The 16,080-nt window shown below is 42.6% G+C and overlaps 1 protein-coding gene across 4 annotated transcripts in view; it reads right to left on the bottom strand.

Annotated features, from left to right (window-relative positions):
* The window catches only part of TUBGCP2 (tubulin gamma complex associated protein 2), an 89,963-nt gene that overhangs the window by 69,923 nt on the left and 3,960 nt on the right, over positions 1 to 16,080 (bottom strand). For all 4 annotated transcript variants that reach the window (XR_008445661.1, XM_054034580.1, XM_054034579.1 and 1 more), the window contains exons 3-5: positions 11,835 to 11,963; positions 9,494 to 9,670; positions 5,933 to 6,092 (exon numbers count right to left, since the gene is read on the bottom strand). Coding sequence is in view for 3 of the 4 variants with exons in the window: in XM_054034580.1 (XP_053890555.1) it covers positions 5,933 to 6,092; positions 9,494 to 9,670; positions 11,835 to 11,963 (466 nt within the window). In the remaining variant the exon portion in view is untranslated. The remainder of the gene's footprint in view (positions 1 to 5,932; positions 6,093 to 9,493; positions 9,671 to 11,834; positions 11,964 to 16,080) is intronic.

The following is a 16,080-nucleotide window of genomic DNA, read 5'->3' as shown; positions in this document are numbered from 1 at the left end:
TGATAAATTCTGTTCAAGCAGGGATTGGTGAATGCTTCTCTCACTGGCTGGTCATTGCATACCATCTGAGAACAATCTGAGAACCAAGCCAATGGCTGATTCTATAAATAATATGCAAAGCTCTGGAGGAACGATCTGAGAACCAAGCCAATGGCTGATTCCATGATTAATGTGCAAAGCTCTTTCCCTGAAAAGCCCAGTGACTTTGGATTGTAAATTGAGCTAAATGGGATCCCCATTCAGTGTTGGAAGTATCTGACATTATAATTGATGAAGGTCGATTGAACAGAACATTCCTGAGAATGCTTGATCTGTTTGTTCACTACCTCAGCAAATTCAGAACATCCTGAGACATGGTGACAAACATATGAAGACAGTCCTGACTGGGTATATAAACTCAAAACACCCTGAACATTCTGAGAGGGTTACAGGGGGCCACATAAGCGGTAGCTGCCATCAATCCCATGAGACTCAGGAAGAGGATCACGTTCTGGTATTAGAAAAACAAAGTGGGTAGGGGGTAATATCTTTTATTGGACCGACTTCTCTTGGTGAGAGACACAAACGTTTGAGTTTACATAGAGCTGGCTCTTCTTCAGATCTGGGAAACATACTCGGAGTGTCACAGCTAAATACAAGATGAAACAGATTGTTTAGCATAAGTAGTTAATACATATTTCAAGGAACTATTCAAGGTGAAGTGGGCCCATTAACCCCCCTTGATAATTCCCTGATAAGGAGGAAAGACCTTGGGAAAGAAGATGTCGCACATCTTATTTGAATTAAAATTCCAAACTAGGGTAATCCTGTCTCAAATTAGTTAGCTAAAGTGATAATTGGTTATCACATTATTTGTTTTTCAAGGGTATAAAAAGAGTTATGAATCTAAGAATTGTCAGACACCACCTAATCATGTTGGAGCATGACAGGATGAGATGGCTTTCCCTAGGTCTGGCCTATTTGTAAGTATACTGATCACATGCTTATGAATACTTTGTTACTATATTGGGTGAAGTGACTGCTTATTTTTAGTCTGTTAGACATGTTTAGAGCAACTGTATAAAATACCATTTGGCCTTGGACTTAATAAAGGAATTTATAGTTAAATTGATGTTTGGTGGTTTGCCCTATTAATAATAATGATTTCAAATATTATTAATAATTCCAGCACTTAACAGGAAGCTAGAGTTGACCAAATAGCCATAGCAAGTTGCAAAAAAACATCCAAGATAGGAAGTAACAACCTATTCATGGAAGTAGCTCCAACATTATCAAATACCAGATGGGAGGTTTCCTCTACAGCTACTGAAGGTAAGTTCAACATGGCTACCATACAATCCACAAGGTCATGGAACTGCACAGCATCCTCAGAAGGGGAGGATGCTGAAACCACCCGCATGTGCTAGTCAGGCAACAAATCTGGATCGAGGTCACAAGGTGGGATCCAGGAACATACCCATGGGAAGAGCAAAAGGACAAGGAGGTTTTGCAACCAAGAAACCCCACTTCCATACAGAGATGGAGTATGGAACAAGACGCAAGAGATTCAGAGGGTGGTCCCATTAATTTGTTAGCACCAGGTTGAGATCCCGTGGGGGAACAAGTTCTTATATCTTTGAGTATAACCTGTCTAACCCTTTTAGAAATCTGATAGTTATGGAGTTAAAAAAAAAAAAAAAAAGCAATCTATTACCCACTGAACGGCAATAAACAAATAGCTGCTCAATGTATTCTAACAGAACTAACTGTCATATCTTAGTATTTTAGTTGCAATACATAGTCCAAAACATGGTTAATGGAAGCTTGCTCTGGAGAGACACATTTCTATTAAGACCAGATAAAAACATTTCCATTTAGCCAGGTAAGTGTGCCTGGTTGAAGGCTTTTTGCTATTTAGAAATACTTCCTTAGGCTTGGTCCACACTAACCCCCCACTTCGGACTAAGGTACGCAAATTCAGCTACGTTATTAACGTAGCTGAATTCGAAGTACCTTAGTCCAAACTTACCGTGGGTCCAGATGCAGCAGGAAGGCTCCCCCGTCGATGCCGCGTACTCCTCTCACTGAGCTGGAGTACCGGTGTCGAAGGCAAGCACTTCCGGGACCGATCCGGGATCGATTTATCGCTTCTAGACAAGACGCGATAAATCGATCCCGGAAGATCGATCGCTTACATCCGGACCAGGAAGTAAGTATAGACGTACCCTTAACGTGTTTCGAGCAAGCATTTTCTAATGGTGTTAACCATGAAGCATCCATGCTGTTAAGCAGAGGGCTTGCAAGTGCTGGTAGAGCAGACAGCTGAAGTCCTGAGAAATCACATTTGGATCCAACAGGAGAGACTGAAAAGGTCTCATCGACAATACTGGTAGGGTTGAGATCTAGTATTGCCGAGGCCACGCTGGTGCTATTAGTATAAGGCAAGCATGGTCCTGTTTGGTCTTGCATGAGACTCTGGACAGGAATGTATCAGAAAAGACATACAGCAGGGAGTTCTTCCATAGTAGCAGGAAAGCGTTTGTTAATGAACCTGTCTGTGACCCTGTGATAAGTGAAGGGGGGAGGGGGCGGAAGTTCCCTGTTATGGACACCCAGCCAGTCAATTAGCTATAAAATCCCTCTTGGCAGCTGTTCTCTACTTGCTTTACCTGTTAAAGGTTAAAAAGTCTGACAGCATGCATATTCTAATTTTTAGAATCCTTGTGGGCCCCCACTTTCTGCACTCTAAGTGCCAGAGTGGAGAATCAGCCTTGACAGAACCCTGGGGAGCAGAACTGATAGCATTTTCTGTTGGCCTTTGTGGCAAACATACCCACTTAGGGAGCCCCCACAGCTGACAGGTGGATCACTGTGCTTAGGACCCACCAGTTCAATGTGACATGAATCCAGGAACAGAGGAAGCGGCATAGAGGATTGGCAAACATATGGGAAGGAACAGATGGGCCTGTAGGAACTGTAATATTGCCATCAACAAACCTGTCAAAATGCATGCTTAGACTGAACTGCTAGTCGAGAGGAACCTGCTGTCACAAAGGAAGAGGGGGCGGAGGTGGTCAATGCCTGTAATTCCTGCCCCTTTTTCTTGGAAGGTCTTGGGCCCATGGGATAAAGCTCTGATAACTGTGAGCTTGCTGGGGCTGGAACTGCTTCCTCCTTGTCACAGTGTGTTGACTCCAAGCAACTTCAGAGTTGTCCTGGAATCTTTTAGGCTACATGGCCTATTGTCCATTTTTTCCACAAAGAGGGAGGCCCTTCAAAGGGCAGAACTTGAATGTTCTGCTGTACTTCAGGAGGAAGATCGGATGACTGCAGCCAAGATGCTGAGTCTGCTGTATCAAAGCTGTCCTGGCCACCAGCTTGCCCTCTTCCAACACCACATTAAATTCCTGCCTGAAGTCCTCTGGTAGCCTGTCTTTAAACTTCATGTTTTCCCACAGAGTGAAATCAACGCGACTTAGAAGAGCTTGCTGGTTAGCAAGTCTAAGTTACAGCCCTATCATCTAATAAAGTTTGCAACCAAACTAGTCCAGTCTCTCTGATTCCTTCCCCTTTTGCGTCAATGCTTGGTGCCCCTGCCTCATTCACTCTTATCTGCTGCCACCATCAAGAGCCTGAGGGAGGGTGAATGTAGACGCATTCAAAATGCTTAGAAAGGGCACATTTTGCTGTAGGAGCTAGGGAAGAAAGGGTGTACCACAGTGTTCTGAGTGGCTCCAGAATTGCTTCATTAATCAGGAGCACCACTTGGAGGAACCTGTCGAAGCTAATATGTCCACTAGTGTATAAGATTTCTTGCAGACCAATTCCACCCGAATGTCTTACACGAAGGTCACTCTTTTAAGCAGTTCTTTGTGAGCCTGGTAATCTTCCTGTGTCAGTGAATTGCTCAGCATCTCTATAGCCTCATCTGGTGATGAGGAAGACTGTACCAGGAGCTGAAGCAATGTCTGGTCTCTCTTGTGGTGGAGGAGCTGTCTGAGCAACTTCCAGCTGCTTGGTACCTGCACTGGGTGTCAGAGAATGTTCTCTGTGGTGCCAATGATCTCAGTACACCCTCAAAGAAGTCAACTGAGGTGGGTGAGGTAAGGTCCTAGCAGGGGAGAGACACCCCAGAGTCCAGAAAGGCCACTGACATGGTGGTGAGGCCTGTGCTTGCACAGGCCATTGTGCCTTAAGATGTGCTTACTGCTGTGAGACCCATGGACCCCAAGGCTCTCATGGAGGGGTATGCATCCCGTTTTGAATGGGACACGGGCCCAAACTCTGAGTCTGAAGGAGATGACTCTGAGTCCTGCGATAAGAGTGAAGCAGATCCTGTGTGTACAGGAAATAGATAAGCTGAGCCTGGGGATGGTGGTACTGAGGATTTTAATGGTGGGTTTCCTCTGGAATGTACTGGCTCTTAGGTACTAGAAGTGTAGAGGGCATCAAGTTGCATGCTCTAACAGAGCTAGTGTAGGAACTGCAGTCACCAGTACTGGCTGAAATTCTTCCTGTACCACCAGGGACACTGGTACAGAAAGATTGAGTAGTTCTCTGGCAGCTGTGTATGCCTCTGGCATCATCGGGACCTGAACTGGGTCTTGAGCTTGCTGTCTTTGCATAGGAACTTCAGGGGTCAGCCGCAATGGAAGTTGCAAAAGTTCCAAAATTGACAAAACCCCCTTTCTAGATGAGGAGCACTCTGGGGAACACTCCCCCTCAGAGTGTCCCCCAGAGTCTTTGCCTCTAGGTGGCCTTGGCAGCAATGATCTTGCTGAATGGGGTTCTGGGTCTTTGGAAGATCTCTCTTCTCTGACAGATCAAGATGCTGTAGACATCTCAGGTGGTGTACTCCATACTTAAAGTGCAGCACTCAGAGCATGCTCTGAATCAGACGGCTTGCTGCCTCCATAGGAAGACACTTAAGTCTCGCTGTTCTATCTTTTTTTAGAGAGGCAAAAATCCTTTACAAATGTGATACATATCACTGACCAACACTGGCCTGGCACAGGACCAGCAGGACTTAATCCCTGGAGAACTACGCATGGCTCCAATACTGGTCCCAAGATTCAAATTTAGTCCAAAAAGGACCTAAAACTAAAACCTATCACTAATTATACTCTATACCTAATTAATTACTAAAGAAAACAAACTATATACAAAGTGTGAGGGGAAAAAAATTGCAATATCAAGACTGTTGGAGCGCTTCAACAACTGTCACTGGTGGTAAGAAGGAACAGAAGGGTCAGGGGTGGTTCCATCCTCTTATACCTGCACCCAATGGTGCTTGATGGCAGAGGGTGCTCGAGCTGCCCTGATTGGTGCTTCAGAGGGAAAAGTTCTTTGATATCTGTACACGAGGCGCGCACACATACCAACAGTGGCACAGACACGTGCAATCACTCAAAGAAGAACCATCATTTTCATCTCCACAATGCTGGGGGAAGGTGGCTCCAGAGAAAATCTTGTATGAACGGATCTGACAGAGTATACAGTCAGGACTAGCACTATGACATTTCCAAGTCATCCTACATCCCATCCTTCAGAGCCATCAGATGACATTGATTCCTGATGCTTTGGCCAGATGTTTCTGACATGCACCCAGGTGGGGATGAGTTATCTGAATGACCATGATCTCAGGAGGCCCCATCTTTCTGAGGAGCTACAGGATCTGAAGAAACCTGTCACACTGGAGTCTGACTGGAGCAAACAGATGTGTTATCATCTGGTTTCACACATGGCATCCAATGAAATTTTGGGGCTTGGATTCAGTATTGACAAATACTGTAAACAAAGCCTTAAAGCTGTTCTCTCAGCCCATTTTTGCCTTAGCAGAATTAACTGGAGCTAAACTTTCTCCTCATCTTGCATATTTGGTGAAATCTGAATGAGACCAGAGAGCAAATACACTGAATAAAACACTCGTCATTTTTGTCTGTGTGATACGTACCTATAGGCACTGTTGTGTCTGTGCTTAAACTGGAGCCAGTTAAGAAATCCCCATTAAGTGCAGATCTCTCATACACCCAGGCTGGAAATACTGGAATAGGCTGGCCAGAATTCTTCTTGTTTTGCTTGTCTCGGAGTATCTTTCGTATAAGCTCAAGAGGCTGTCAGAAAGGAGAGAGGGGCTTCTTTAAAAACACTGACCTGGAAAAGCATAATTTCAAACTACACATCTATTACTAGTCAATCTGAGGACAACAGTGGAGAGAACAGGATGCAGGACCTGGCTATTGAGTACAACACTGCAGGGCTTTTTTCTTTGTATGTTATTGAAATAAATAAAGCTTCTAAGTAAAGACAAAACAGTCTGGCTTTTCCATTCCCAACTCTAGTGCTCAGTCACTATAATAAGACAGAAAGACAGGTTAACTTTTGTGCCTACAAGGGAGTGGCCAGTACCATGGAAGACATCATTTTTGCATTTTCAGGTAGAGTTTACCATTGTCCACAGAATAAATGGTGATTTTAGAGTTTTATTTCTCAACTGTGACAATTTACTATGGGTTGAAATCTGGGTCACAACCTAGAATTAAATCCCATCTTCCAAATTATGCAGAGAATAACATGTTGGCTAACAAATCACAGAACAGCTCTAGGAATAGTGAGCATCTGAGGAAATGCATGGCACTTTCCCACCCCAATGCACCATTCTCCCCTGGAATCCCTGGCACACATTGACCCAGTGCTCCCCAGAATATGCAGATGCTCATAAAATATCCCAAGTCCTCCCTGATGTAGGAACTGGCTTTGCTGGACTCTGTGCTTCTCGTCTAACCAACCCCAAATATCATCTGAGGTGGGATGAATTCTCTATGTTCTGGTCTTTTCCACTTCTTTCTCCTCCAACAATACCATTACCCCCACCTTGGCCAGTTCCATCTCCAAACACTTCTGGCATTAGTAGGGCTAGCCTTAAGCACAAGCAAAGCAACCAGATGCTTGGGGCCCTCTATTGCATGCAATCTCCCTTTCTAAAATTAGGACCAGATGAGGAGGCAGCTCATGGTCTGATCCCCTTCTCCTTTCAACAGTTTGGGCTTCTGAGCCCAACAGTCACAAGGCTAATCCTGAGGACTAGACACTGGCAGGAGTTCTAATGAGAGAACCAAGGACTTAAGTCAGATGAACAGGCACTGCCACTAGTTACTCCAATAGGACAGCACATTACACTGTCCCAGTGATAAATGTCATGAAGACACCGGAAGAGGAGTGTGCATTCAAGGTGCAACCCCATAGCCAGAAAAGAACCCTATATTCTTGGTGGTGAATGGGGGTTTAGGACAGCTCTTATACTGGATTTCTGTACTTCTAGACTATATTACTATCACTGTGTCATGCTCTAGGTGCAATCCACACCAGTGAGAGGTTGTCATCACTTGCCCTGTAACCCTGAGTGCCTTAAAATGCTCTGCTGCTGTAGCTGGATGCTCCCAGCCAGCATACAAGCATGATCTGAGTGTGTAATAAGCTGCCCCAGATCAGTTCTGACTCCAGCAGTCTGCTTGTTACAACACAATCACATTCTAGACTCCACCTGCTCAGGGTCATCTTGCCAAGTGTAACCAAATACCGCTCAGTCACGAATTTTCCCAAAACTGTGTACTTTCCAACCCCTTTCCTGAACCATTCAGAGGAATACGATTTGTTTGCTCCTCTAAAGAGACAAAGTGCACAGCTTATAACTATAACTGGAGTTAACTATCACTTCAATTCCAACACAGCATTAGGTTGGTTTAGATTAAAGGCAAAACAAGTTTATTATCAAAAGGAGATAGGATTTTAAGTGAGTTCAAGTATAAAGGACAGCGTTAGAAATAGTTACAAGCAAATAAAAGTGAAAAATGCTTTCTAGAGACCAAGACTTAACAAAACTACAGTCCTGGTTCAAAGTAAGATTCTTACCACAGTACCTTCCAGCAACATGGCTGACCACCCACTTGGTCAGGCTCTGTCACCAAGTCCAAAGTGCTCCGTTCTTTGTCTTCTTAGATGAAAGATAACCTGAGGTTCTTTGCCTCTCTCTTTTATAGTACAGTGAACCTTTGAAATGGATTCTCCTGACAGTTACCCCCAAATAAAGTTCATTCACGCTGTGAGGAAGGAGATATGGAGTCTTGTGGGGAAGGAAGTTCCATGCTGGCTTCTTTCCCCGCTGGTTTGTTAAAATATAAATTGATCTGTTCCTGCAATCTCCCCGCTGACATGATGCTAAGTGGTTATCTCCTCCCCTTGTTAGCTTGATGGTTCTGTTTACCTTCTATGTAAATGCATTCCCACTGTCTCTTAATGTACTTTGGAAGTACCTTTGTCTAGGTTGGGGTAACTTCAACCATGCCTTGCAAACACACTTCAAGATCATAATTCCCAATACGTTTGCAATTTTGAATGTATCCTCTGTATATACGCGGCAGAATAATATTAATGATCAGTATGTTATTAGCTTTCTATTGATAACTTACACGACACCTTTTATATACAGGTTATGATATTAGTGAATGAAGGAACTCTGAACTGGTCAGGCCAGATGAAACTCTCGACCAGATACCTGTCAGTTCCTTGCCTTCCTGCACTGGGATTCTGTTACAGTCATACACAAATCCACAGAATCTGTGCTATGCCCCAGCTTTTAAACAATCTTTTGGAGGAATCTTTTCAGTGTGCTAGACCACCAAAGGGTCGGTCTCTTCCTTCAGAGTAGGCCATCTGGCCTCACTGCTGCCAAGACTGAACCTCTTGACTCCAGAATTTCAGCTTCACACTGTGAGCTCTGCTCAATGTGTCCAACTGAAATAGACTGCTGGTTAGAGACTTGTACATTCTTCAAGGAATGATGCAGCCCAGCAAGTATTCGCAGTGACACCAAACAGCATTTTCACAACAGAGCAGGATTTATAAGTCAATTGGAATACAGCATTGGAAGTCCTTGAGTTAGCATAGAGAAACAAATGTTAAAACATAGTCCATGTTGGTCTAGCTAGAGCAATCCACCACCCAAGCTGTAGTGGACTCCTTCTTAGGCTGTCTCTCTGACTTCTTTTTCAGTCCCAGATGAGAGCAGCCGGCTTTTTCCAGAAGCCCACTCTTTATGCCCTCCCAGTCCTCTGCCTCCAGGCAGGGCCATGCTGAGTTTGCAACTCCATCTACCTAGTATTGAGTGTCAATTGTTCAGTTGTTGGGGCTTTCATTGTCCCTTTGGACCCTATGTTGATCTTCATCAGTTTTGACCAGTTCCTTAATTATCCTTATTTACTGCAGACCAGATAGCAAGGTGATACCCACACCATGTCCTGAGTCTCTTCCCCTACCCAAGAGAAGACTTACCCTTTTTCCTTCCACTGGGAAGCAATGCAAAGTACAGAGGGATAGTGAGGCACACATAGGATTTATAAAAATATTACAGAAAATTCCCACTTTGCCACAATTACACCACAAGATAAAAGATAATGATTAAAGCCCTACACTCTCAAGGCAGTCTTGTATCTCCAGACTGTGGAAGAGACAGTACCTGCTGTACACTGGAGCTGGTTGTTACACTGCCAAGTTGCTTGCGTAACTCCTCAAGTTCCTGCATGGATATCTTGGAAGTTGTTGAGGGAATGGCAAAACTGATGCTGCCACTTGTTGTGGCATTCACTGCAAGTTCTGCCCTTTCCTTAGCATTCTGCTGTAAATACTGAAGTGTCTACAAATACACAACAACAAAAAACTTATTCACAAACGCAGCAGAACAAGGACAAGATGCTCTAGAAATATCAAAAAATGATAAATAAAAGAGACCTTCACTGAAATGGACACAGTTATTGCACATCTCACCCCTCTTTCAACTCCTTGATTCAAGTATTTTATAAGTTGTCTTTGTGCAAGATAAGGGATGTAAAATGTTAACCGGTAAGCATTAGTCTTACCTTTTAACCCGCCTTAACCGTTAACCCCCGCCTGCCCCAGCCGGTTAACTGTTTAAACAAAATATATTTTAATCGTTTAAACGGTTAACTTTTAAAACAGTATTCATATCCCTATGCAAGATCCTCTTTTTAATGTTGCCATGGCAAACAAAAACATACATCTGTGTGACATTAAGGTCACTAAGTTAAACATTCCAAAACAGTTTCCTGTCTGTTAAATGTATGCCATAAAACAACAAGCAGTAATATATTAAGATATATGTTTTAAAAGAAACTGGACTATAACGAACAGTATATACAATGTGATTGAGTTAAATTTAGTGAGAATTTTTTTCATTTCTTGACTTCTGGGCATTAAATGTGCAGTGTGAATGCTACATTAACATACATTTTTCTACTCCTCCCCTCTTTTTTAAATTAGGAAATCACAAAGGAAAAAGGGAGAAAAAAGCTCCAAAGGGGTGCACTTTACAAGCTCTGTAGATGTGGCACTTACAAGGACACACCAATTTAAAAAAATCACAATTTTGTTTGCATTTTTACACCTTCTATTTTTCAGATAACCTCCCAGACAATTGTAACAGAAAACAGAGGGGAAAATGTCTCTTTCTGTATGTTTACTTAATGCATTTGACAGCCCTTCCTGTATTCATCTTTACTCTTTCCCTGATGTAGCCAGTTAGAAACAATAGATGAAACTGTGGATTTCTCACAAAGGAATAGAGAGATTAATTTTTTTAAAACAAGAACAAAGAAAACAGAAGATCAGATTCTGAAACTAAGAAATTGTCAGGAGTATTAGCGGCAGGGAGAGTAGCTGTAACTCCTTTTAATTCATTTAAAAAAAAATGAGATGATTTCAGCTACACTGTGTTCCTTTACTTGTTCACATTGCAAATACCAAGAGTGCAGGGCTTGTAATGTGCAGTGAGACATGCTTGAAGAGTGGGTTTGAAAAAAACAAATACAATTTATAGCATAAAACATTAAACACTGATGTCTCTGTGTTGAAAGTTTTTTTATGTTTTAGTTTTTCTTCATAAAAAACAAACGTGTTAGGGCATGAGGTTATCTCCCCATGAAACTAACTGCTGAAGTCCTGTAGGTCAGAATTCTCAAAAGTGACCTCTGATTTTGGGTACTCAACTTTGAAGCACTTAAGATGAATCAATGGGACCTGCAGATGCTTAAAGCTTCTGTAAATCAGGGCCAACATGTGTCAAGCTGGCCACCTAAAAATGGAGACATCTAATGTAAGAAGCCACTTTTGAAAATTTTCAGACATTAAGTTTACTTTGTTGAAGGTTTCCAGATAAGTTTTAAGAAGAAAGATTTTGAATGCAGAAATTCTATCTGCAGATCAAGTTTTGTACACTGAGTACTTTCTCCACAGATATTAGCTCAGACTCTAACTAAGGCCCCAAATCCTGCAATATAATCTGTGTGCTTACATCCACATGGAACGGAAATGAAATCAACGGGGCTCTGCATGGGCATAGGAGTTAGCCTGTGCAGAACAGATTGCAGGATACGGGCCTTAGCAGTGTAGTGATGAGCATAAGAGAAGACCTATTCTGGTGAAATGTCCAATTTTTAAATGCTTAGAACTGTTATTTTTCCAATTTTATACATATTATGCACAAAGACATCTTAACATCTTCTCAGAGCTGTAAAATGTATGGGTTTTACCCCTAATATAATTCAAAATAGCTTGAATGGATTTTTCTCAAAGTCAAAATTTAAATTCATGTCTAGGCCTAAAAGAAAACTTGCTGGGAAATTCATGAGTAACCAAAACCAGGGAGTTAAAATGAATGCCCTCACATACCCTATTGTAATCTTAATTAGTTGGTTCAGATATGTTTGTCTAAACAGCTTAATTGTTGTTACTTCCAAATATTATGCATCAGACTGACAGAAATGCAGAAACAAATATGCTACCTCTTTGTCTTCTGTGAGCTTTGACAGCAAATACACCAAAGGATCTAAATTTCTTGTATTTTTAGATTTCAGCTCATCATACTTCTTTAAAAAATCTTCTGGAGTTCGAGAAAATTCTGCTATTTTAACCTGTAAAACATTATATAATACAAGTTAAGTATTTAAACATAAATGTTAGCATTTTAGGAGAAAGTTTCAAATGCACTATTTAGAACAGGGGTAGGCATCCTATGGCACGCGTGCCGAAGGCGGCACGTGAGCTGATTTTCAGTGGCACTCACACTGCCCGGGTCCTGGCCACCGGTCTGGGGGGCTCTGCATTTTAATTTAATTTTAAATGAATCTTCTTAAACATTTTAAAAACTTTATTTACTTTACATACAACAATAGTTTAGTTATATATTATAGACTTATAGAAAGAGACCTTCTAAAAATGTTAAAATGTATTACTGGCATGCGAAACCTTAAATTAGAGTGAATAAATGAAAACTCGGCACACCATTTCCGAAAGGTTGCCGACCCCTGATTTAGAAGAACAAAAAAAATGTCAAATCTTGGCTATGTTGTTTGTAAAATGGGGCTACCTTTGCATACCCAACTTTACAAAGAGCCACTGAGGTGCTGTGCAAAAACCAGTATGTGATCATATAACTAAAGACTGTATCAAAATGCATATGCACAAATAGCAAGGAGTAAACTTACATGTGTATGACAGAATATACCCCTGTGTCCAAACTACACACTACTGTAATAATGTTTGTATAAGGTATGCCTTGTGAGGTATCATTTAAAAGTTCATAATTTACGATCAATAATGTCATGGCAAAATGCACATAGCAACATTATATGTAAATTTATAAACATAAGCTGAAATCATGACTGAAGTATTTTTCCCAGATAAGTCTGGGGAGTGGCTAAACCACTTTCTCGGAGACAAAGGGCAAGCTGATGCTTCAGCCAGGTGTCAACAAGGCTGATGGACCATTACCTCCTGAGTAGCCATTCTTTGGCAAGGAAGAGAGCAGGGACAAAAATCTACATCTTAGCAAAGACACAGCATGGAGTTTCCTTTCTTCACTAGACTGACTGTCATCTTGCTCCCTGCTGGAAATGCTCCTCAAAGCGGTGACAGAACTATATAAAAAAGGGGTATACACCCAAGACATCCTCCTCTCTCTCTCTCTCTGGCATTGCACCTAAGATGACAAAGGAAAACGGCCATTGAACTCGGTGGGGGAGGAGGGTCCTGACATAAGAGTTTGATCAGTAATCTGCTGGAGCATGAGGTAAGAAACTTTGCTTGAATCTCAGGTCAGGTCTACACTGTGGACCTTACAGTGGCACAGCTGCGCTGCTATAAGGTCTCCCGTTTAATCGCTCTATGCTGGCAGGAGAGAGCTCTCCCACCAGGATAATTAAACCACCCCCAACAAGTGGCGGTAGCTATGTTGGTGGGACAGCATCTCCCACCGACATAGCGCTGTCCTCATTGGGGCTTTTGTCGGTGAAACTTATGTTGGTCAGGGGTGTGTTTTTTTCAGATCCCTGACCAACAAAAGTGCTAGTGTAGACAAAGCCTAATATAGTTTCTTAAATTAGACACTATTAAGTGTTTTATCTTTATTTTTCTTGTAACCATTTGTAACTTTTATGCCTGTACTTGTACTCACTTAAAATCTCTGTCTTTGTAGTTAATAAACTAGTTTTACTGTTTTATTTAATCCAGTATGTTTAAATTGGAGTGTCTGGGTACTCTATTTAAAATAATAAGATGGCATATTATTGACTTAAAGAAATCACAGACTTAATGTATTTGTACTGTCCAGGAGAGGACCAGGCAGTACAGGACATGCATTTCTGGGGGATGATCCCGGATGGAGGGTGTGTTGGAGTCACCCTGCAGTATAACCAAGACTGGTGAGAACCAGGATGTAGCTGACTGGCTGCAGTTACACACAGACATTCAGGGTGTCCTGTATGCTGGAAGGCTGTTTGTGAGCAGCCCAGGTGGGAGCTACTAAAGCAAGGCACCCAACATTGCAGGGCAGGGGTGACACAGCTCCCCACTAGTCCGGAAAGTGCCCTTGTATGTCACAATGTGCTACCTTAATTCTATCATTTCCTAATTTCTAAGTGATTCTCCTTTACACTCTTTACTCCTGGGGGAATTCTACACCACTGCACACATGCAGAATGAATGTTCCCCGCCGATTTTTGTTCTCTGCAGAAAATACATTCTGCTGGAAAGATTCTGAAGTTACCCCTTTCACCCACCATTGGTGCTGTGTCACCAGAACAGAGGGCAGCTGGCTCACCTACCATAGCAGCCAGCAGCTGATAGGGAGGAGGGGAGGCTGTATTCCTCACAGTGCCCTGCCCGTGGGGCCAGATGAGGAGGCACGGGATATGGGGGCAGACAGAGTGGGGCATACAGGGCTTCTGGGGGTCACACACACTGGGGTTCAGAAGGGCTAGTGAGGGGAGGACAGACTGGGGTGGGGGCTGAATGGGAGCGGGGATGCAGGGCCACATGGGGACAGGGGCAAAGCCACATGGAGATCAGGGATGGCGGGGCTGAGTGGGGTTGAAGGGACACATGGGGACTGACTGAATGGGAGAGGATAGGTGTCAGCCAGGGCTCCATGGGGGAGGCTCCCCAGCTCCCTAACAATCTCTCCCTCCTCTCCAAAAAAACTGTTAAATACTTCTCCCACCCACACCCAACAACCCTCCAAGTTTACTTCCAGGTTCCTTCCCAGCAATTACTTCCCTTTCCCTCAGCTCCTCCATTATCCCTGACTCCCCTAAGCCTTGCAACTATTTCTGAGGGATGTGGGAAATACGTTTCTGTATTGTAGTTTAAATGAATTACACCTCTGCCCTGATATAACGCGACCCAATATAACACGGTAAAGCAGCGCTCCGGGGGAGAGGAAGGGGCCAGGACTGCGCACTCTGGCGGATCAAAGCAAGTTCAATATAAAGTGGTTTCACCTATAATGCGGTAAGATTTTTTGGCTCCCGACAGCATTATATAGGGGTAGAGGTGTATTACTCAAAGTTCTGTATTACTATACCTAGTTAGGACTCTATTTGTCAAAAAACATTTCCTGAAGCTTTTCTGTTGTCTGTATTGTTACAGACATACCTGCTAACAAAGGTATTTTGAAATAAAATTACCAAAATAATTGAAACTGGCATGATATGATGTTATTTTGACAAAAAATATGCAGAATTTTAAATTATTACGCACAGAATTTTTATTTTTTTGGCACAGAATTCCCCCACGAGTAACTCTTCATGCAGTTATTTAACTATATGGAATTGCATGGAATTTCCAGGATTTAAAAATAAAGAGAGAAAATAAATATATACAGTCATCTGCAACTATCTGCTAGACAGAAATAGAATACTGGGTTCTCTTACTGACCCTGGGCAAGAAGTATGATCCAGTTGTTAAAGCAATAGACTTCAAGTTAGGGTTCTACTTGATCATTTAATATTGTTTATATTTACACAATTCTCATTCATGTAGGTCTCAAAGTTCTTTGCAAAGGCAGGTATACAGGAATATCCCCATTGTACAGACACCAAGGCCAAGATCTGGCATATTCTTTCTGAAAGACAGTGTGGCTAAATGAATGAGTTACAGATCTAGGTTCTGTTCCGGGTTCCTTCAGAGAGTGCCTGTACACACTCTAAACTCCAGATTCCCTCCCCACTTTACAAACAGGATAGGATACCCATACTCTAGGCCAGGGGTCGGCAACCTTTCAGAAGTGGTGTGCCGAGTCTTCATTTATTCACTCTAAATTAAGGTTTTGCGTGCCAGTAATACATTTTAACGTTTTTAGAAGGTCTCTTTCTAGAAGCCTATAATATATAACTAAACTATTGTTGTATGTAAAGTAAATAAGGTTTTTAAAATGTTTAAGAAGCTTCATTTAAAATTAAATTAAAATGCAGAGCCCCTCGGACCGGTGGCCAGGACCCAGGCAGTGTGAGTGCCACTGAAAATCAGCTCAAGTGCCGCCTTTGGCACGCGTGCCATAGGTTGCCTACCCCTGCTCTAGGCAGTAGGAAAGCATGACGTCATGCTCAACAACAGGGATGGGAATTGCCACAAAACTATTAATGATCATAAGTAGAAGAAGTGAGGCAAGAACTCATGGACTCCTGGCCTTCTTCAAGGCCAAATGATACTCTGTTGGGGGGGGGGGGGGAGGAGGGTTAAAAGGGGGAAAGC

The sequence above is a fragment of the Malaclemys terrapin genome, chromosome 7 (assembly GCF_027887155.1).
Source record: "Malaclemys terrapin pileata isolate rMalTer1 chromosome 7, rMalTer1.hap1, whole genome shotgun sequence".
NCBI lineage: Eukaryota > Metazoa > Chordata > Testudines > Emydidae > Malaclemys > Malaclemys terrapin.
The sequence above is the reverse complement of the archived record's forward strand: the minus strand, read 5'-3'. Positions and strand labels throughout refer to the sequence as shown.